The sequence below is a fragment of the Pecten maximus genome, chromosome 13 (assembly GCF_902652985.1).
Source record: "Pecten maximus chromosome 13, xPecMax1.1, whole genome shotgun sequence".
NCBI lineage: Eukaryota > Metazoa > Mollusca > Bivalvia > Pectinida > Pectinidae > Pecten > Pecten maximus.
This window is the reverse complement of record NC_047027.1, coordinates 8,816,998-8,840,148: the sequence shown is the minus strand read 5'-3', so window position 1 is coordinate 8,840,148 and position 23,151 is coordinate 8,816,998. Positions and strand designations below refer to the sequence as shown.

Below are 23,151 nucleotides of genomic sequence, written 5' to 3'. Positions count from 1 at the left end.
AATATGCAAATTTTGTGACATATACGATAACACGCATGCGCACAACACACTAAAACACCTGAAAACAAAAATGGCTTCCAATGTGAATCGACTGCGGTTGAAAACGATAACAGCTTCCGCAATGGAGAGAGTAATTGGAAAATGGGTCAAACACAATCCTAGAATTAAACTGGGGAAGCAGTACAATACAGTTCAAACATGAAAACAGCAGTACGTAATACGGACGCTGCTCGTATTCTGCTTGATTGCTGGATAGTAGGTCATGACAATCTCGGTAATATTTACACAAACTCGGTAATATTTATAGTCTGTACCAGTACATCGCTACTGTCACTATACTATATGTACGGTGTTTACACTTATTTACACATAAATATATGTGCCGGAATATATACAGAACGTGTTATTTAACATTTAAACCACTGTATAATATCGTTGTCCAACCATATGTCTCTGGTCCAACTAATCCAATTCGCCTTGTAAACTATCGTGTGTTTGTGTTGCCTCGATTTCAAAACAGTTACGTGATGATTTAAAAAATAATTTCCGCGCTAAATTTAGAGGGGGATTCCCAACTAAATCAAGTGGTCAAGCTGGACATGAGGATCGACTGTGAACATTGGGACAGCACAGAAACATAACTGGAAAGGAACAAAACACGTACATTCATTGAAAATTACAACGTTTTTACCGTGATGTCCCTTTAAGAGCAAATTTTAAAATTAATTATCCTGATTATATGTGTGGTAATCATTGAACGACCCTTATAGGCCCCTAGTTGTTTTTCTATTTACACCACATTTACATTGTTATAACCTTTCAGCAAAAATCAAACCTCCGACTTTCTCCTATTGGGCGAACCAGAATACGGGCATGTTAAATAAGTCCGTAGCCGATTTCCATACATTTTATCAGGTATTGCAACGGAGTTATTACGTAACAATTAATTCTGTCATAATGCGTTATATTCTATTTGATTTGCAGGAGATTGATAAATAATTGATATATTTATTTGTAAGTGGTTAATTGTACTAGAATACTAAAACAATATATTTTTGCCTCTGATTGTACGTTATCTTGCGAGTGTCTAGCTAGATTAGCCGAACACGCGGGCTTTTCCCTCATTAAAACTATTTATATATTGTAAAAAAGAATGTTAGTATTTAACTTAGAATGTATAGTTCTCGTATTTATTTTAGAACTCAAAGTTTACGATGTTATTAAACGTTCTGAACTGAAACTGTAACTGAAGGAATAATCGTAGCTGATGAAATAGTAAGTTTTTATTTGTATTTTATTCCGGGGTGCAATATGTTATATCTCAATTAACAGGGACATGTCAAGTTGTTATGTAAACCAATACAATTACCGGTCACACAGCAGGTGGGCGGTGCTACGGGATTACTTTGTCAGATCACAGGTAGATATAAAATGGCCTGGACAATGAAGTGATCACCGAAGGCTGGATTCAGTAACAAACTACAATAATATACACTCGTCCGATCGAGGTGAAATTTTGCATGGTGTTAGATAAATATATTATCTGTATGTTACAGAAAAAATAATAAAGAAATATAAATTAACGACTTCCTGGGCATGTAAAAACCTCCCTGGACACTCATGTTCCGACCGCAGCCGTAATACAGGGCAACTTCATCGTAACTTCGTAAGATTTAATGGTAAAATTTAGTATTATGAACTCGTCTGATCGAAGTGAAATTTTACATGGTGTTAGATAAAGGTATAATCTGTATGTTACAGAAAAAAATATTTAAAAAAAATTCATTAACGGCTTCCTGGGCGTGTAAAATACGCCCTGGACACTCAAATGCATGCTATAATGCACATTCAGTGGGGCATTTCCGTATTATAAAATCATTTGATCGAAGTGAAATTTTGCATGGTGTTAGATAATGATGTCATTAATATGTTACAGAAAAAATTATCAAAACATCTTCATTAACGAATTCCTGGGCGTGGAAAATGTCCCTCGACACCCGAGTGCACGCTGCACTGCAACTTCAGAGGTGCATTTCCGTATTATACAATCATTCGATAGAAATGAAATTTTGCATGGTGTTAGATAATGGTCTCATAAGTATGTTACAAAAAAATTAATCAAAAAATCTTCAATAACGAATTCCTGGGCGTGCAAAATGTCCCAGGACACTCCCTGGTCACTCATTAGGTACACCGGTTTGAAAAGGAGTCCGAGGATGATGATTCGGAAGAGTTTGAGGATGACGAGGTCTTCCAGTTAGCGGATATATATGACAAGTCCAAGTTCGGACCAGCTCTTTCGGCGAAAGTAGCGGAGAGCATTACTTCTGCCGTCAGAACTAGGGCGGACGTGAGTAAACTGAACGAACTGTATAAAATTCCTGAGAATATTGAGGCACTGTTGCCTCCGCATACCAACCACGCGGTGTGGAATTTCGTTGGGGCCAACGCCCAGACATGTGATAGAGCCTTGCAAGATTTTCAGAGACTTCTGGGCCATGCTATGGTCCCTTTTCTGACTTTGGTCTCCAAATTTCAGAAGTTTGGGAAGAAGGGGACGTCAGAGATTAGTGTTGATTCAAAAGAGATTAAGAAGACGTTGTCCGACGGACTAAGTCTTTTATGTAATGTGCACTATGAGCTGTCAGTGAAACGGAGATGGTTTATTCGTCCGTCATTGCCCTACAAACACTTGTATCCGTTGTGTAATGCTGATACTGCTATCACTACAGAACTTTTCGGTGATAATGTAGAGAAGAGATTTAAGGAGCTTGATGACTTGAATCGTTGCACGCAGAGGAGAGGTCGAGCTTTCGGCAATCGATACAATTCTGGCTATCGTGGTGGACGGTCATCAAAAAACTGGCAGGCCCCGTGGGGGCGAGGAGGCTACAGAGGGTCCCAGTCTCACAGAGGGAACTCGAGGTATCACAGAAGGGGGAGAAGACAGTTTCAGAGCAACCCCAGCAACGATGCCAACCAGGGGGCAGCAAAAACAGTCAACCAGTAGCACTAAAGGTGAGTGATACAGGCCCTTCGGGTAGAATTGCCAAATTCATTGAAAAATGGCGAGGTATTACATCTGATGAGTGGGTTCTGAACGCAGTTCAGGGTTATGATATAGAGTTTGGTGGTGATAAATGGCCAGTCCAGACTTTTGTGCCCAAACCCATTTCTTTTTCTGAGACAGAGCAATTATTAATAGACAGTGAGGTAGCTGGTTTGATTAGTAAAGGGGCAATAGTAGCATGTGAACATGAGTATGGTAAATTTTTGTCCAATATCTTCTTGGTTAGGATGAAAAATGGTAAGTTTCGCCCTGTCATAAATTTACGTAACTTAAATGATCATGTGGCTTACGAACATTTTAAACAAGAAACACTGGACATTGTCTTGCAGGCAGTTCAGAGATTTGACTATTTCACTTCAGTTGATTTGACAGATGCCTATTTTAGCATCCCTATAGCTGCGAAATTTTGGAAATTATTAAGGTTTGAGTGGCGTGGCTCGTTATACGAGTTTCATGCGCTCCCTTTTGGTTTGGCATGTGCCCCAAGAGTTTTTACAAAAATTTTGAAACCAGTTTATAGTTACCTTCGTAGTAGAGCAATATCAGTTTTTTACTATATTGAAGATTCACTTACGAGGGCCGCTGAGAAAGAGAAATGTGGTATGGACACTAAAGTCTTAATGGATTTGCTCATTAGCCTGGGCTTCCAGGTCAATAGAGAGAAGTCTATTACAGAACCTACACAGGTCATTTGTCATTTGGGTTATATCATTGATTCAATCCAATTCAAAGTATTTTTACCAGACGATAAAGTTGAATTTTTTTAGGGAAGTGTCAGCAGGTTCTGTCTACTCATGATGTCTCTATAAGGCTGCTAGCCTCTCTCATTGGATGTTTTACCTCATCATTTAAAGCCATTCCGTTAGGACCTCTTTATTATCGCTCGTTAGAGGCAGACAAGTTAAGGGGTCTTGCTGGTTCTGTGGACGAGTATGATGGGGTTGTGGCCCTTAGTTCAGATAGCATTGCAGAGATTACTTGGTGGCAAGAGAATCTAGTTATGTCCAATGGTAAACTCATAAGACAACCTAATCCTGACTATATTTTGACCACCAATTCCTCACTGGAGGGGTGGGGAGCTGTTCTAGGCACCAGGGAGGTAAATGCTCTCTGGTCTTTACAGGAGGCTACAGAACACATCAATTATCTCGAGTTGAAAGTAATTCAGTTATCTCTGCATGCTTTCTGTAAAGAGTGGTCTTCTGTTCATATATGGTTCAGAGTGATAATACTACTCGGTGGCTTACATTAACAATATGGGTGGTACAGTAGATAAACTAAACTGTTTAGCAAAAGATATCTGGTTGTGGTGTCATGGGCGAGACATCTTTGTCTCCGCGAAGTATTTACCGGGTATTGAGAATGTTCAGGCTGATTCATTATCTCGGAAGTTCTCGGTACAGACAGAATGGAGTTTAGACAAAAGTATTTTTCAAAGGACTTGCTTGCATTTTTTCCTACCAGACATTGATTTGTTCGCCTCAAGATTAAATCACAAGTTGGACAGATTTGTGTCTTGGGGGCCAGACCCTATGTCTGAGAATGTGGATGCTTTTACTATAACTTGGGAGGGTCTCGAGCCATACTTGTTTCCTCCATTTTGTCTGATACCTAGGGTACTTCGTAAAGTTATTAATGATCAAGTCAAAAGAGCAATTATAATTGTACCTAATTGGAATTCTCAGCACTGGTTTCCTATTTTGCTTGATTTGTTGGTGGATACACCAGCCAGACTACCACATTGGCAAGATTTAATCACACTACCTCACAATGGCCGTCACCATTATCTTTTCAGGACACTGAACCTGACCGCATGCGTCATCTCAGGGCAGCCCTCCATCATAGAGGCTTATCAGAAGAGGCTACCGATGTGGCGCTCCACTCATGGCAACGAGGAACTGCAAAGGCTTATAACTTGGCATGGCAGAACTGGAGAGTTTGGTGTGGTGAACGGAAAATTAATTCTAATAACCCGACTGAGGAGATGATTTGCGACTACCTTTTATCATTAAGTGCTTTAGGGCGATCATACAGTGTGATTAACACTCACAGGTCCATGCTATCACAGACGCTGGAGTTGTTGGGATGTAGCGTATGTCGGAACAGTTCGGTTATTACTAGGGTTATGAAAGGATTATTTAACCAGAACCCACCTTTGCCCTGGTATGTCGAGACATGGGATGTGGCAAAGGTATTGACTTTCCTACAGAATTTGCCGCCAGTAATTTCCATTACTCTTAAGGACCTTTCGTTGAAACTTGCTTGTCTGATTGCATTGACGACAGCTCAACGTTCACAGATTTTGGCAGCTCTTGATATCACCGCGATGAACAGGACAGATTTGATTTGTACCTTTTATATTAGAGACCTTTTGAAGACTACCAGGGCTGGTAAGTCTTCGGCTTCACAGGTAATGAAGCTGTATAAATATGAACAAAATATGGCATTAGATGTGTTAACGGTGTTGGACAGGTATTTGGAACTCACTAGGACAGGGCGTCTTAGTAATAGACTGTTTGTTTCATACAAAACTTTTCGTGCTGTGTCATCTTCAACCATATCACGATGGGTTAAGGAGATACTTACTCTTTCGGGTGTTGCATCATCTTTTACATCCCATTCCACTAGAGGGGCTTCAACCTCTGTGACCTTTCGGGAAGGCGTTCCCCTTGGTGACATTTTGCGTACTGCGAATTGGTCCTCTGCCAGGACCTTTGCCAGATTTTATCACAGGGACATTTCTAGTGGTAGCGATTTGTTTGCTAATTCCGTGCTAGGATTGGCGGATTGACTTCCTGCAGGTTTTCGGTTTTGAACTGATGTTATGTAACATTCCTGGATATCTGGATTTGACCTGCACTTTTGATGATATTTGGGGAAAATTTGAACTTTCAATGGTTTATGTTTCTGCATTTTAACATGTACTATGGTGGTGCTGGATATTATATCATGATAGAGGATTTCGTTGTTTGTGTTGTCTTTGGTGTTTGTCATTACCAGTGTACATGTTTACATCCTTTAAACATGCTACCTTACCCCCGATAGCCGGAAGGCTACGGAAAAGAAAAGAACACCCCCCCCCCCCCCCCCCCCCATCCGAGCTTTAGTGACGAATGAGGAGGATTCTTTGAGTATCAGCTTGTAGGCTGAGGGGGTAAGTTTTTTGGCTCACCCACTTTTCCTCCCGTTGATGTAAACAGCAAGTAATCTACTTTAAAGAATGGTTTCGTCGTGCGTACGCGTGCTTTTGTAGGCTAGCTGATTTGCATATTTTAATCTTCAGATCGAGGTTGTTGTGCATAGAAACGGAAATGCTACCTTATACCCCATCAGCCTACAGGCTGATACTCAAAGAATCCTCCTCATCCGTCACTAAAGCTCGGATGAGGGGGGGATTTTTCCCTGTATTTGCTTTTACATAGAAAGAAATAGACTGTAAAATAAATCACAACTGGATACTCAAAATGCACCATGTACAAAACATAACACAACTGTAATAGTTCATTGATATTTCAAGCTCAAAATTTAAAGGAGATCTAGGAATATTCTCTAAATGGATATGATAAACAATATCAACAAAATCTTATTCAGGTGTCTGGAGTTATATATCATACCATGTCAATTCTGTAAGGCAAATCTTAATCAGAGATAATTTAGTTTAAACAATATTTTATTCAATATTTACATGTCATATATATGATACATAATAATAAAAGGACTCAGAAAAAAGTATGAAAATACTTATTTAAATCTGTCTCCTTAAATAACAGATTGGCGGGTGACAACACTGTATAGCCATTTATTAGTCAAATAGTATAACTTAAAAACAAAACTATTTATAACTACATAATCATAATGACATAATAAAACATAGTAATATGATGTAAATATACAGCAGTAGTGACCTCTTGGGACTCGTAAAATAGCACTATTAATTTAAAAAACGTTTGGTTTTTAAAATATAAAGTTGGATGCAATGGAAAATATTTTCATTCTCTGTAATCGATAGATTTGGATCTCCGTACACGAGCATATCAAAAGTGTAGTCTATTGGTAGATCTACAAAACATTCGTTTCTTACAATGGTATAGTTTGGACAAGACAACAGAAAGTGTTCAGTGGTTTCATACGCTTGTCTACATGAACATAGAGATAATTTCAGAAGTAACATAAAGCATGAGGGAAGATAAACAAACATACATGTAATTAAGTTTTACCATACTAAATCACAATAATTGCAACAATAACAACCAATCAAATATCTTAATCTTGGACATATGTCAAATTGAGTCATGTATAATATATAATCATAGTTATTTTTACTGTCCACTTCCAACTGGTGCTCTATATAGTTTGGAAAAAACTATTTTCCAGACAAATATAACTGTGGTACATGCACAACTTGGGTCAAATCTGACAGCATACTAACAGAATATCCTCAGAAATATATGAAGGCAAGCTATTAATATAAGCACTCTGATATACATAACCAGGTCATGTTAACTTAACTACCTTCTAACCAGCAATACCAAGTATTATACACAAAATGATGAGAAATTACACTGACTAAAAATCATCCTCACATCATCTACACAATTTAGTTTGGCAGCCATGAAAATCTTCACAATCTCGCACCTTTCTAATGTCAAAACAATTTGTCGAACACTTCAACAAATCAGCATAAAACAATGTGGCATATTAATCTGGGACCCGAGAGGAGCTTAAGTGTGACTTCATATACACACATGACTAATATTTCACGTTACATACCATCTGAACAACAATAATCCAGTTTGTGACAAGTGAAACTGTTCTTTACACACATGATTTGATACTATGTCAACATAAGGTAATAGATGGATCAACAGTTAAAATTTCAATTCAAATAATCTGACAGTTGTACACGAAAAATAGCTTATAGGAATGACACTGTTCCCATCTTATACAACAATTGCATTCAACATCCATAACAGTAAAAAACTGAAAAATCTATTCAACAAATTATTAAGTGAACAAGTACATACCATATTTCAAATCTATATCATCGATGTGATAATTTCTAAGATTTCTAAGATTGGAAGTCATAATTTTTACTAGATCACAATGACCAGAATTAAACAATCATAATAGTTCAGTGGTCACACCTATATTTATTCCCTTCTCTTTTCTTGTCTCCTTCCTGGAGTGTTCCTAACATAACATGTTGTAATTACGGAGTTACCTCCCTTGCATATTATTGGCACATTGTATGGTTCACATATATTGCAAATATATAACATTTGTTGTGTATATATGTTGTATGGGTGTTACGAGATCACATAATTGTACAGTCTAGGGGAGATAATCCAACTCCATATGTATATGAGTTATGCCCTTTGTTGTAATTCTTTTTGTTTGTGAGATACAATTTGATTATTCATATAAAAGATGACGTGTCTGGTTTTGCTTGCGATATGTAATGTACAGCGAGTTCCCAATACCTCACAACATTACATGGTGGAGAATCTAAATCTGGTTTGGTGTTCAACTAATACTATGTAACTTTTTATATTGTATTTCGTTGTGAATGTACTTGTCCCGGCTTGTCGGCCAGACATTTCACGCTATGTGCTAAGTTGGCAGAAAGTGCAGACTTCAGGTGAATTCACACTATCATATCCACACACAGCATGTATCACTTTGTGACATTTATAATATAACAGAAATATATATTGATGCAAGAAGAAACTTTCCATGTTCCACTGTTTATGCAATCTAATTAAAATCTAGATGGTCATTTTCACTTCGTTACATGAACATCTAACAACATCCCATCAGGGGTCACGTTCTATTGACTTTTGAGATGTGTGTATTTCACTTTCAGGGTGAACTGTCAAATTGTTGATTTCGTCGAAGCAAAACATTTCGTCACAACATGCATCTGAAGTAAACCATTTCGGCACAGATGCATATAGCTAAACGCTTTGAGGGATGAAATGACTTGAAAAAAATTGACATATTATGCAAGTTATGAACTCTAGTCTTGCTAATTCGGACATACAAATTCACTTCCGAGATTCTGGAAGTAGAAATATGATTGGCTAATCCAAAAGGTCATCCAAAACTTTCTAATTAACTAATACAAAATAAGTAACTGATTTTAATGTAAGTTCAATTATTTGATGTACTATACTACACAAAAGAAATTCTAACTTGTATAGGTTTACAGAGCTTCATGAATTACTTTGTATGGCTAGACTTATTTACATTTATACGAGAACTTAAATTTTCCCACTGGCACAAAACAAAGGTGTTTTCCTACACAGGAGAGTTCCAATATACACACTACTAATAGGTTTAACCTGCTTACCAGGTATGCTCACAGCATCACCTGCCAAGGATCACTGCTACCTTGTTTGATTAAAATTAGACTTGTGGTCTTGCGAATGAAGTTTATTTAATCTGAAAATGCACTAGTTGCATGACCCCATTTGGGGCCTCGTCATTAGACCACCATGGATCTGAAGGGTCAGCACCTTGCCAAATATAGATTTACCTCAATGTTGGGCAGGATTACTGTTGCTAAAAGTTACTAATGGCTGATTAATAGAAGTCTCTTGGCCATTTTGCCACCTGAACTGAAAAGACGTAAAATTAGGTCACGGTGACCTACCTTTTCAGTTGTGGGTGGGTTTTTTTTTTACATTTTAGTTAACTTGTTTCTAAACTTGACACCTATTTAACAGAAACCTTAAAAAATATCATTTTAATCCAATTGAATTTGTATCTGCCCGACCAATGAAACTTGCATTTTACATCTTGTGACCTTTGACCCTGAAATTTCTATGAGCCCAGAAAATCTAATGTTTTCATACCACATGCAGCTGACCTTAAAGTATCTTCCTGCAAAATATTAGTCTACGGTGAAACCTACAGTCATTTTGAACACACAGATAGTTCAAATACATATTCTTTCCAATAAAAACAAATTTTTTTCTAGCTAGTATTAGTTTGAACTCTGGTTGTTTATAACTGACACTAGTTCGGATGTTTCAAACTTGACAAATGAAGAATGTAATGTAAGATTTTTTTTCCGGCAAACTTCATTGAAAGCTCGTGACGATCAGCCCAGTAAATAGATTTTGATCAAACAAGAGGCCCAAAGGACCTTAACGGTCACCTGAGATTTGAAATATTTCAGTTGATTTAATTGACCCTTTTTGGCCCCACCCATCAGTCCTAATGGGGTCAGTCAGGGCCAACATGTGAATATTAAGCTGTCATCCCTTGCTGATAATTTTAAGAAAGTTAAAATGAATTCCAATAGACATAAAACAAATGACTGTCAAAAATATGAATTCCCTATATAAACTATTGCAAAGTTTACCCTCTTCCAAATGTGAAACCCCAGGGTCATGAAATTCACAATTTATGTAAAATACCATCAAACCATTCCTTCTATGAAAAGTTTTTGATCCTATCTTATCTAGGTATTGAGAATAAGATTTTGAAATTTCAGTCAATTTGACCCTTTTAGCCCGCCCATCAGTCCCTGGGGGTCAGTCAGGGCCAACATATGCTTACTATCAAACTATTATCCAACGCTGATAATGTTAACCTGGTATGAATAAATTCCAATACAAATCTAATAAATAATAGCCAAAAATGTGATTTCCCTATATAAACTATAGTAAAGTTTACCCCCTCCCCAGGGGCACAACGCGAGACCCCAGTGTCATTAAATTCACAATTTTTGTAAACCACCATAAGAACCTTCCATCTATGAAGAGTGTTTGATTCCACTATATCTGAAACTAGAGAAGAAGATTTTTGAAGTTTTTGTTAATTTGAACGTTTTTAGCCCCGCCCATCAGCCCCGGGTGGTCAGTCAGGGCCAACATGTGCATGCCATCAATCTGTTATCCCATACTGATAATGTTAACCAAGTTAGAATGAATTCCAATAGAAATCCAACAAATTATAGTCAAAAATGTGATTTCCCTATATAAACTATAGTAAAGTTTATCCCCTCCCCAGGGGCAAACCCAAGACCCCTGGATCATGAAATTCACAATTTTGGTAAAGCACCTTAAGACCCTTCCATCTATGAAGAGTGTTTGATTCCACTATATCTGAGAGTAGAGAAGAAGATTTTTGAAGTTTTAGTCAATTTTACCCTTTTTAGCCCCGCCCCTCAGGCCCCTTAGGGGTGGGGACCATATAATTCACAATTTTGGTTGACTTGGAGCCATAGAAGCTTCCTGCCAAATTTCATTGAATTTGGTTCAGGGGTTTTGGGGAAGAAGTCGAAAATGTAAATTGTTTACGGACGGACGACGCACGACGGACAAAAGGGGATTAGAATAGGTCACTTGAGACTTTGAACCCCACCATTTGTACAATTTTGAATCCCCACCCCAAAGGGATGCTTCCAGGCAAATATGAGCGATATCCATTGCTTTGTTTCAGAGCAGAAGTTGTTTATATCAATTCTGCAAAACTTACCCCTTTTTGCCCTGCCCCTCAGCCCCCAGGTGGGTCGGCCCCGTCATATGTACATTTTCAAATTCCTACCCCAAGGTGATGCAACCAGTAAAATATGAGCAATAGCAATTGCTTGGTTCCAGAGAAGAAGTCCATTATATGAATATAGCCCGATTGACCACATTTTGCCCCGCCCCTCAGACCCCTGGGGGTTCAGCCCCATCATTTGTACAATTTTGAATCCCAACCCCATAGTGATGCTACCCGGCAAATATGAGCGATAGTCATTGCTTGGTTTCAGGGAAGAAGTCAATAGCGCGAAATTGACCACTTTTGGCTCCGCCCCAGAGGCCCCCAGGGGGTCAGCCCCATCATTTGAATAATTTTGGGTCCCCTATCCATAGGGATGATTCTGACCAAATTTGTTCAAATTCTGATAACGGTTATGAAGAAGAAGTCAAATAAGTCAATTGTTGACGGACGGACGGACGGACGACGGACGCCACGGTATGGCATAAGCTCACCTTGGTCCTTCGGACCAGGTGAGCTTATAATCTGTGTATTGTAAAATATAGTGTTATTGCCAATCAAGGTATTACCTGTAAACCTGCGCCCTCACTAGGTAGGCAGGCCGTACGAGGTGTCACTTGCACTAAAGTTGAAAGTAAGGCCGCCCGGTCATGCTGAGCTACATGATAAGCATTCATGTCCAGTCAAAACAATCCACAAGTCTTAATTAGTGATGGATAATTTTGCAGGTAACAAATAAGTTTTACCAACATATATATCTATTTTTACAGTAGCGCTTTCGTAAACGCAACAGGTTATGTAACTTGACTATGTTTTCAATATATTAAACATGTGTATTGTTAGGATCTTTGGGGAAGAATTACTTTGGTCCCATCCAGAACTCCTCGGGATTTCTCATAGAAATAAGTGTCATTTTGATTCCCAGGAGAGTTCCGAATAAATTTGTTCTAGCAAAATATGGCAAGGATTGCTTAAGGTAGCTGTTTCACAGCACCTAAAATATCAAAATCAATAGTTATCAGGAATGCTAGATTAGAACCAGCCATTAAAGGCTAGCCTATATATTTTACATATATACTCTGACAAATGCTGAAATTTGTTGAACACAATCACAATGTCAACTTTAATCTTAAGAAATTGTTTTAATATATGTTTGTCTGTTGAGTTTGTTATATTTGAAGTAGTGTGATTATTTATTGGCATAAATGATGTTAAAATGCAGTCTTTTACTGAGTAGTTGATTGATCAGTTGGAAGGTTTAATATAAGCAACTTATATAGTAACCTCAAATCTGTAAAATAATTGTTGTCTGTTGCACTAGAAAAAATATTAGAACCCAGGCCAGTTACAGCTATATATATAACAAAAGAATATTTTCTAATCTTCAACAACACGGAGCAAAGATAGCGGCATTTTAGATACAGTATTAAATTAATACTTATTGCCAGTTAGCTTGTAATAAGAAGAAATGGAGCAAAAACCATATGTTCCATAACTTCATTTGGAGGACAAAATTGAAATCAGTATAGAAAATTTCTCTACAGAGTACTATAGCAAAAATGGTAAAGTAGTTATTCAATCAATCTACAAAATATTTTACCCAGTGTCTCTCATTTCATACATATAAAAAACACATGTCTCCCCTTCTTCTATACAAGCATATTTGATACCAGTGACCTTGAATGTAGGTTAAGATAATTAATTTCAACAAATTTGGTAGCCCTTTACATCAGCATACTATATAGCAGTCCCAATATTGGGTCACTAGGCATCAGTCGAAAAGTTTATGTTAGCCAGACGAAGGATGCCTCATCATGGCATAACAAAGCTCACTTGCCCTTTGGGCAGTGGGTTAAAACTGCACTTGTTTGACCTTTAACCTCAGGAGATCAAGGTCACAGTGACCTAATGGTAGTGCACTGCACAATGGTTTTATGTGACGCAAGTATACTACCAGATATTTTCAACAGTTCATTCGAAGGAGAGTTTCCTTTAAATTACATCTTCATACATTATGCAGAAGTTATATACATTATACTAAACATAGTATCCATTCATGATTTAGTCTTTTTTTCTGTGTTTCATCTCTATGTATGACAAATCCCAGGGTCTTAAATCAGGTGTTTGGGAAACAAACCTTGCTTTTGTCTCTCTGTAATACTGCAGATGTCCCTTTAAATCTTCGTGTAGTCCGGACTTTTGTAGATTCGCCTCAGAAGCCAGATTTTTCTCGGTAAAAACAGTGAAATTTAAGAAAAGCCAGATGATAATTACGATTACAGACTCTAGTTGCTCAAAATAACCACATGCCCATAATTTGAGTTCCTTAAAAATGTGCACCAAGCAGTCATTTTCAGGGTCATACAGGCAGATATACACATGATCAGATGTTACTCAAAGAGTTCGAATTGTTGTTAACAACCAAAGAGATATGTTACAGTAAAAATGTTATGTACAATACCTATAAAGTTTATAAGTCTGAAATAGACATTGGTAATTACATTGTATATTGTATAAGTGACTTGCTTATAAACAGACAGCAATCCAATACAAAATGCAAGGAAGTTGATTACAAGCATGCTAATATAATTAGGATTCAAAGATTACAAAATCTGCAATTGGTTGCAATTAGAACTGTGGTTATGCTTTTCCTTGAATTGTCCATTTTTTAGCTCTTAAATTTTTTACATGAAATAAGATGTATCCTTTTATCATTCAGATCTTCAACATCTTCGCAACGTTCTCTCACCCTACTATATACCCTGGATGACTTGACTGGCGAGGCTACTTGTCCAAATTGCAGGCCTTTCTCAAAAATATCTATTTTCTTGCTCACAAAGAATCCTGCCTTTTTTTCAATCAACTTAGAGGAAAGGCCACTGCAGAATCCTTTATGATTCACCACCAACCATGATAGAAATATGGTAGATAACCGAAAGCGACCTGTGTCTGGATCAAACAATGACACTGGTGAGCTTACCAGCAGAACATCATGCCTTGAGTCATAAAGGTACACAAACAAATCTGTACTGTTCACAGCTATACAAGGATACAAATGGTGTTTCCTGTAAGGATGTAGTTGTTTCTGAAGAAATGAAAACACTATAGCCTCAGCAAAAATCTGACCATTATCACTGATATTTGATGTGCGTCTTTTGACCTCCGTAGCGGTTTTTCCAGGACTTTCATTATGATCATCTTCCTCTTCTTCACAGGTTACCTTCAACACAGTATCTGTATAGTTCAGGAGAACATCAACTTTCCCATGCCAAACTTCTGGATTTCCTTCAATAAAAATGAAACACCAGATTATATATACTCTACCGGTATGCACTATAGAATAAAACAAGAGGCCCATAGGCCTTAATGGTCATCTGACTCTAAAGGTGCTTGTACTATTGTAGTATACATACTCAGTAGCAAGTATAGTGGCACTATTGGCCATAGCAGCCATCTTGGATTTTGGACCCAGAAAATAACAACACTTGGTCAGAACCATCTCAGGATCATTGCAGCCAAGATCTAGCTGAATACCACTAGTGGAACTTGAGAAGAAGTTTGAAATAGGTGGTGTTCAGGAAAACACAATCATGTTACAAAATGGCCGCCGTGGCTGCCATGTTAAAGTTTTTTACGAGGCCTGAAATATAACAACATTTTGTTGGCTCCTTTTCCATAACATCTTAACCTATTTCCGGCTCAATGACACTAGTGGAACTGGAGAAGAAGTTCATAACGTGTTTTTCAAGATGGTTCCCATGCTGGCCATCTTGGATTTCCCACTGACCTGAAAAATAACAAATATCGGGTCGGTCCGAAATCCAAGATGGCCGTCATGGCAGCCGTCTTGATAACATATTTCAAACTTCTTCTTCAGTTTCACTGGTGCCATTGAGCTGGAAATCAGATGACCTAAAAACTTAATGATGAAATGTAAATATTTGATTTCAAATAGTTTTCAGAAAAGAAATTGAGCACAAACCTCCCTCTCTGATGTTCTCTTCTACATAATCCAATAAGATAAACAACACAAATACAACTAGAAATTGTCATGGACAATTTGACGGGCTTTTCACACCTTTGATAAACTTAAGGGAGAAATTACCTTTATGACCTTGAATGAAGGTCATGCATCCATATCATCTTATTTTGTAGCCCTATATCCCAGCATGCTACAGATCTAATATCAGATCTCTGGGCCTCTTGGTTATTAAAGATTTTAACCTATTTCACCCTTGTGACCTTGAATGTAGGTCAAGGTCATTAATCTAATAAACTTGGTAGCCTTTCACTCTAACATGCTACAAACCAAATATCAAGTCCCTGGGCCTCTTGGTAATTGAGAAGTTGTTGAAAATATTTTAACCTATTTGACCCCTGTGACCTTGAATGTAGATCAAGGTAATTTTTTTAACAAACTTGGAAGCCATTCACCCAAGCATGCTACAGGCCCAATATCAACTCCCTGGGTCTCTTGGTTATTGAAAAGAAGTTGTTTAAAGATTTAAGCCTATTTGACCCATGTGACCTTGAATGTAGGTCAGTCATTCTTTTGAACAAACTTGGAAGCCCTTCGACCCAGCATGCTACAGGCCCAATATCAAGTCCCTGTGCCTCTTGGTTATTGAGAAGAAGTTGTTAAAAGGAACAAGAGGCCCATGGACCTTAAAGGTCAAAAATATATTTCATTTAAATAAATTGACTCTTTTTGGCCCCACCCATCAGTCCCTGGGGGTCAGTCAAGGCGAACATGTGCACAACATCAAACTGTCATCACATGCTGGTAATGTTATTCAAATTAGAATTAATTCCAATAGAAATCAAACAAATGATAGTCAAAAATGTGATTTCCCATATATAAACTAGAGTAAAGTTTACTCCCTCCCAAAGGGCAAACATGAAACCCAAGGGTCATGAAATTCACAATTTTGGTAAAGCTCCTTAAGACCCTTCCATCTATGAAGAGTATATGATTCTACCTTATTGGTCTAGAGAAGAAGATTTTTGAAATTTCAGTCAATTTGACCCTTTTTAGCCCCACCTTTCAGATCCTGGGGGTCAATCAGGGCCAATATGTACATACCATCAAACTGTCATCCCATGCTGATAAGGTTATCCAAATTAGAATGAATTCCAATAGAAATCCAACAAATCATATTCTAAAATGTGATTTCCCTATATGAACTATAGTAAAGTTTACCCCCTCCCTAGGGAGAAACATGTGACCCCAGGGTCATGAAATTCACAATTTTGGTAAAGCACCTTAAGACCCTTCCATCTATGAAGAGTATTTGATTCTACTTTATTTGGGTCTTGAGAAGAAGATTTTTGAAATTTCAGTCACTTTGACCCTTTTCAGCCCTATCCATCAGCCCCGGGGGTCAATCAGGGCCAACATGTGCATACCATCAAACAGTCATCCTATGCTGATAATATAAACCAAGTTAGAATGAATTCCAATCGAAATCCAACAAATTATAGTCAAAAATGGGATTTCCCTATATAAACTATGGTAAAGTTTACCCCCTCCCCAGGGGCAAACGTGAGACCCTAGGGTCATGAAATTCACAATTTTGGTAAACCACCTTAAGACCCTTTCATGTATGAAGAGTGTTTGATTCCACCATATCTGAGAGTAGAGAAGAAGATTTTTGAATTTTTAGTCAATTTGACACTTTTTGGCCCCGCCCCTCAGGCCCCTGGGGGTGGGGACCATATAATTCACAATTTCAGTTGACCTTTAGCCATAGAAGCTCCCCGCCAAATTTCATTGAATTTGGTCCAGTGGTTTTGGAAAAGAAGTTGAAAATGTAAATTGTTTGCGGACACGCGAAGGATGACGGACGAAGATGGACAAAAGGCAATTAGAATAGGTCACTTGAGACTTCGTCTCAGGCGACCTAAAAAGTTGACGCCGGACAGACGGACGGACGGAGGGACAGGCTCACTTGCCCTTCTCTCTCTTCCAGAGCACACACCCACATTCCTGATGCTATCCCTCTATCTTTCTCATTTTCGACCACAGCCCTAGGCCTACATTCCTGATGGTATATCTCCTGTCTCTCTCTTCCTCCTTTCATCAAAATGCATTCAGTCGTTCACAAAACAATCTGGAAGTAATACACAAAACTTAACATTTTTACCTGATTTGCAGATTTACTTGTTAATTAAAGTTGTTGTGCAACTTAACTTTCCATATTCAACTTAAAATCTTATTCTTGAGACTTGTTTAATTTTGCATAATTTCCTACACAATCTATCATAAATGTTTATCTTTACCAGACTTGCAGACTTACCTGTTAACTTTAACTGTATATATGTGACTTAACTTTTCATATTCGATTCTGATTCTTATTCTGGGGATTCTCATAATTCATTTGGTTTATTAATTCAAGCAATCATTTCTTGGACAATAAAAACATCTTTTACTGTGATTTGAAGTTAGTATCAATTGAAATTTCAATTAGTTTTAATTTTTTTCAGGGCTTGACCTAACCCAAGTTTCCTGGGGCCATGACACCTAGGTTTAAGTGTAGGGAAATAGCAGGGACAGCATATGTCGTCATTAGAGCTTAAAGAATTAATGCACACTTATAAAGTTTACTAATGTCTTTTATGACAACACTCGGAGCAAAACCTTAATATGTCTGATGACGATATACATGTAAGCTTCCTCTCTCTGCGAGAGGCTGGCTTTTTGAAGGACTTACCGATACTTGTATCTCCAAACATGCCAGTCATTTTGCAGCCTGCTCTGGAACAAGGGCAGGTATTTTCTTTTCGATTTCCTTTTGATTGTGCATCTATGACATACTTTGAAGTCATAGATAGCTTCCCGAAAAAGTGATTAACCAAGAATATAGTAATATCTGTTTCTGACATCCCCTTTATGGTCTCCAATGAATAACCTACAACACAAAAGCAGAGGTGTCACTGATATTGTTTCCAAGGCCTAGGGACAGCACAAAATTAGAACTATAAACTAAGAGGCCTAATGGACCTGTATCACTTATCTGCTTCTAATGCAGCTTTGATGTTGAACTATATCTAGAGGTCATGTACAAAATGTCTTCATGTCAATTCAGGTCAATTTTAGTTCAATTTTTTCAGGTCAAATTTACCTGAAGATATTTTGCCTGATAACCACTTCATAAAATTAATAAGAGTAGGCAGGTTTATTCATTTAAATTAATTTTGGTAGCCCTTCATTCCAGATTCATCACTACTTGCCCAATATCAGGTCTTTGGGCCTCTTGGTTTTTGAGAAGAGTTTGATTTTAAGATTATAGCATATATTTGACCCCGTGACCTTGAATGTAGGGCTAGGTTGTTCATTGGAACACTCTTGGTACTTTACCACAACATGCTACAGGCCCTATATCAGATCTCTGGGCCTCTTGCATTGGTTATTGAAAAATCATTAAAAGATTTTAGCCTATTTGACCCTTGTGCTCTTGAATGTAGGTCAATGTCCTTGTTTTAAAAAAACTCTGTAGCCATTATCCCAGTTATGCTTCTGGCCCAATATCAGATTTTAGCCTATTTGACCCATGTGACTTTGAATTTGTTCCCCTTTACACCCAACAAGGTCATTCATTTGAACAAACTTGGTAGCCATTCACCACAACATGCTAAACGCCCAATATCAAAATGCTGGGCCTCTTGGATTTTGAATTGGTTATTGATCATGAGAAGAAGTTGTTTGAAGATTTTGGCCTATTTGACTCATGTGACCTTGAATGTTGATCAAGGTCATTCATTTGAACAAACTTGGTAGCCCTTCACCCCAACATGCTACAGGCCCAATATCTAGAAAGTAGTGAATTAGTGTGACATGGCATCCAGTTGACCCTCGAGATTTAGCAAATCGCTATTTCTCAGAAATTTGAAGGGTCAAAACATATATATATGTCAAATAGTCATATGCTTTCAAACATTTTTTTTAAATGCCTTGGCGACGCTCGCATTATCACTAAATTACTGGACACCCCCCCCCCCCCCCCCCCCAAGAAAAAAAAAATGAAAATGGATGCTGAAAGTAATGAAATTAATTTTTCTCTAATGTATGCTCGCGATGATCCCATGTTGTGATTGTCATTTGTGGATAGATCTAAAAACATATATTTAATTGGGAAATGGCTACATATAAGTTTGAAAACCTTTGCCCAATCCTTTTGTATATATTGATGCAAATAAAACATATTTTAATCAAATCGAAAAATAATATGGCAGAAAGTTGAAGCTTAATATATATAAACGGTCATGCATGCGTAACACACTGCGATCTCCGATTTCTGATCCGTTAGCGAATAAAAATGTTTTAAAAGTCTTTTACTTTTGTTTTAGTCCATGTTGACTTTATAAATAAGGTGTATTAACGAAAAGTCAACAACTTTCTCTACATGAGCAAGTTCAATATTATTCTCGCACATGAAAGTCACGTCAGATATAACTTTGAATGCATCAATGAATTCGTGCAACTTACAGCCCCCAGACCCCTCACCAAAAAATATTGACTCGCACCTACGGCATTCGCATTAACAATACTAAATTACTGGACACCCCCCCCCCCCTTTCGAAAATTCTGAATCCGCGCCCGATCTGTAAATTTCTTTAATCAATTATCTCTGATATTTTAGTTCTAAATTTGCAGTCTTAATGAGATCTTAAAATTTCAGTTAAACTTTTTTATTATACAATAATGACATGTTGGGGTTTTGATTTGTTTACATGATAAACATCAGAAAGTTTTAACTTAACTATACATGTACAACCAGTTCATTAAATTTAATGTTTTCCATATATTCTAATTATCATGGCGTGTGTAAACTTCTTGTACTGTAAAATACATTTCTTTTGCAATAGTAATGAACTTATATTCACACATGTGCAGAAACCAGATATTAAAGTACTGAACAGTATCAAAATTGTTATATTTTTTTAATGAATGACACAATTCTGATTGATTCTGTAGAGAAAATGGTAAATAATGACTTAATATTTACCAGAATATATCTACCTGCTACCATTGTACTGATATTGCCGTTTATAATGGGGCGAAACGTCTGACACACGATGGACATAGATATATAGCCTAAGCTAGCCTGCAAGAACATATTGTACCTTGCTGTGTAAAGTGGTCTCTTTCAAGGAAATGAAGTAAAACTTCCAATGAATGTGCTTCCATTTCGCCAGCAGGTTTACGGTTGTCGGTGAAATATTCAAGCAGAACTCTTAGTCCCTTCTGAAATATATGAGCGATTGGATACGCATCCGAGAAAAATTCAACATTGCAATATGCATCTGAAAACGAAGCTCCATTCTCAGCATTGTTATTGCCAACCTTCGCTGGATATACCTTCATGAACACGTCGGGGTTAGCTTGCTCATCCAGCAAAGGAGTCAGTTCTCCAAGACACCTGTAAACCCGTTCAGAATCAGGTTTAAAAGCATCATGGATATGACCAACAGGAGAATCACACACATCAACACAACATTTCACTTGTTTTGGCACTGAGGAACATGTTAACTCATCTTCATTGATCTCACTGGGTTCTTTCGTGGCCATAATGCTTACGTGACGCTCCAACGTGACTGGCGTCAAGCTGGCAGCTATAATATATATAGGCCTAGGCCTTATAAGAACCGGTGGGGGCTAGATCCTAACCCGTTGTCGTTGATTTTTGAGGATGAGCCAGATTCCCGGGAAAGTATGTTTTCGGAACAAAAGAGGAGTTCCGAAAGATGCGTTAAATTTAGAATAGAAACCAAACTATTTCCGGATTAACGTCCGATATGATCGCACAGTAATATAAAACAGAGACCTATAGGTCTCTGTATAAAATAAGTTCTTGGTGCAAAAGAATAGAAATAAATATTAATTGATTGGGTTTATTTTCGTTATTTTCATTTAAGAATATTAAGATAAACAATGTTTGTACTTTTTTGTGTTCATATGAAAATATTAATTGTAACATCATAAACATTAAGAAAAAATCATTTCTTAATTATAACAATTAAATAAATATCACAATATAATAAATTAAACCTAATTATTGATTTTTTAATGAATTATATTGATGATAAATGACTTTTTTATTATTATTTATTATTAATAAAGGCCTCCTTTATCCACAATGACTTGCTAAATTTTAACTAATACAGATAAGAAAATATATCTGATTAGTCCGAAGTTGATTATCAGTTATAATTGATACTCATGAATATTTTTGTTTCTGTGAAATTGAAATGATCCATATCAATAACCCGTATTAAGAGGATAACTATTTTTAATGAACATCTCTTAATTAGGAATGTTTTACTATAGACATATTAACAACAGCTGGTCCATCAGTGAGAAGACAGTATAAAGAACAAAAGCAATTTATTATCATTACTGTATTATCAATTTATTATCAATACTGTATTATCAATTTATTATCATTATTATCATTACTGTATAGTGTGGTATACTAGACTACATTGTATAGTGTGGTATATTAGACTACATTGTATAGTGTGGTATACTAGACTACATTGTATAGTGTGGTATACTAGACTACATTGTATAGTGTGGTATAGTAGACTACATTGTATAGTGTGGTATACTAGACTACATTGTATAGTGTGGTATACTAGACTACATTGTATAGTGTGGTATACTAGACTACATTGTATAATGTGGTATACTAGACTACATTGTATAGTGTGGTATACTAGACTACATTGTATAGTGTGGTATACTAGACTACATTATAGTGTGGTACTAGACTACGGTGTAGTGGTATACTAGACTACAGTGTATAGTGTGGTATACTAGACTACATTGTATAGTGTGGTATACTAGACTACATTGTATAGTGTGGTATACTAGACTACATTGTATAGTGTGGTATACTAGACTACATTGTATAGTGTGGTATACTAGACTACATTGTATAGTGTGGTATACTAGACTACATTGTATAGTGTGGTATACTAGACTACATTGTATAGTGTGGTATACTAGACTACATTGTATAGTGTGGTATACTAGACTACATTGTATAGTGTGGTATACTAGACTACATTGTATAGTGTGGTATACTAGACTACATTGTATAGTGTGGTATACTAGACTACATTGTATAGTGTGGTATACTAGACTACATTGTATAGTGTGGTATACTAGACTACATTGTATAGTGTGGTATACTAGACTACATCGTATAGTGTGGTATACTAGACTACATTGTATAGTGTGGTATACTAGACTACATTGTATAGTGTGGTATATACTAGACTACATCGTATAGTGTGGTATACTAGACTACATTGTATAATGTGGTATACTAGACTACGGTGTATAGTGTGGTATACTAGACTACATTGTATATTGTGGTATACCAGACTACATTGTATAGTGTGGTATACTAGACTACATTGTATAGTGTGGTATACTAGACTACATGGTATAATGTGGTATACTAGACTACATTGTATAGTGTGGTATACTAGACTACATTGTATAGTGTGGTATACTAGACTACACTGTATAGTGTGGTATACTAGACTACATTGTATAGTGTGGTATACTAGACTGCATTGTA

At 37.1% G+C, this 23,151-nt stretch overlaps 2 protein-coding genes across 3 annotated transcripts; one reads left to right on the top strand and one right to left on the bottom strand.

The window, feature by feature from the left end:
* Positions 1-121: 121 nt before the first annotated feature.
* LOC117340406 lies at positions 122-4,952 on the top strand. Its single transcript, XM_033902168.1, has 3 exons — positions 122-130; positions 2,189-3,018; positions 4,866-4,952. The coding sequence occupies exons 1-2, from the start codon at positions 122-124 to the stop codon at positions 3,008-3,010; spliced, it is 831 nt and encodes a 276-aa protein (XP_033758059.1). The 3' UTR covers positions 3,011-3,018; positions 4,866-4,952.
* Positions 4,953-14,060: 9,108 nt separating this feature from the next.
* LOC117341327 lies at positions 14,061-21,300 on the bottom strand. Of its 2 annotated transcripts, XR_004535612.1 has the most exons (4): positions 20,687-21,300; positions 18,274-18,471; positions 17,542-17,673; positions 14,739-14,848 (listed from the first exon to the last, which is right to left on the bottom strand). XR_004535612.1 is itself a non-coding variant. In XM_033903183.1 (3 exons), exons 1-3 carry the CDS (start codon positions 21,129-21,131, stop codon positions 14,232-14,234), a joined length of 1,260 nt encoding a protein of 419 aa, XP_033759074.1. In that variant the 5' UTR covers positions 21,132-21,291; the 3' UTR covers positions 14,061-14,231. The 2 variants fall into 2 exon arrangements, 1 of the variants encoding a protein (XP_033759074.1); XM_033903183.1 differs by lacking the exon at positions 17,542-17,673 and having other exon boundaries at positions 14,061-14,848; positions 20,687-21,291.
* Between the last annotated feature and the right edge of the window lie 1,851 nt (positions 21,301-23,151).

Bases quoted from the DNA above. Each gene is read 5' to 3' on its own strand.
- LOC117341327 (XM_033903183.1), bottom strand. From the start codon at position 21,131: ATGGCCACGAAAGAACCCAGTGAGATCAATGAAGATGAGTTAACATGT. The intron at 18,472-20,686 runs GTACAATATGTT...TTTGTGTTGTAG, and splicing joins AGACCACTTTACACAGCAAG to GTTATTCATTGGAGACCATA. The intron at 14,849-18,273 runs GTAAGTCCTTCA...TTTTTATTGAAG, and splicing joins GTTTGGAGATACAAGTATCG to GAAATCCAGAAGTTTGGCAT.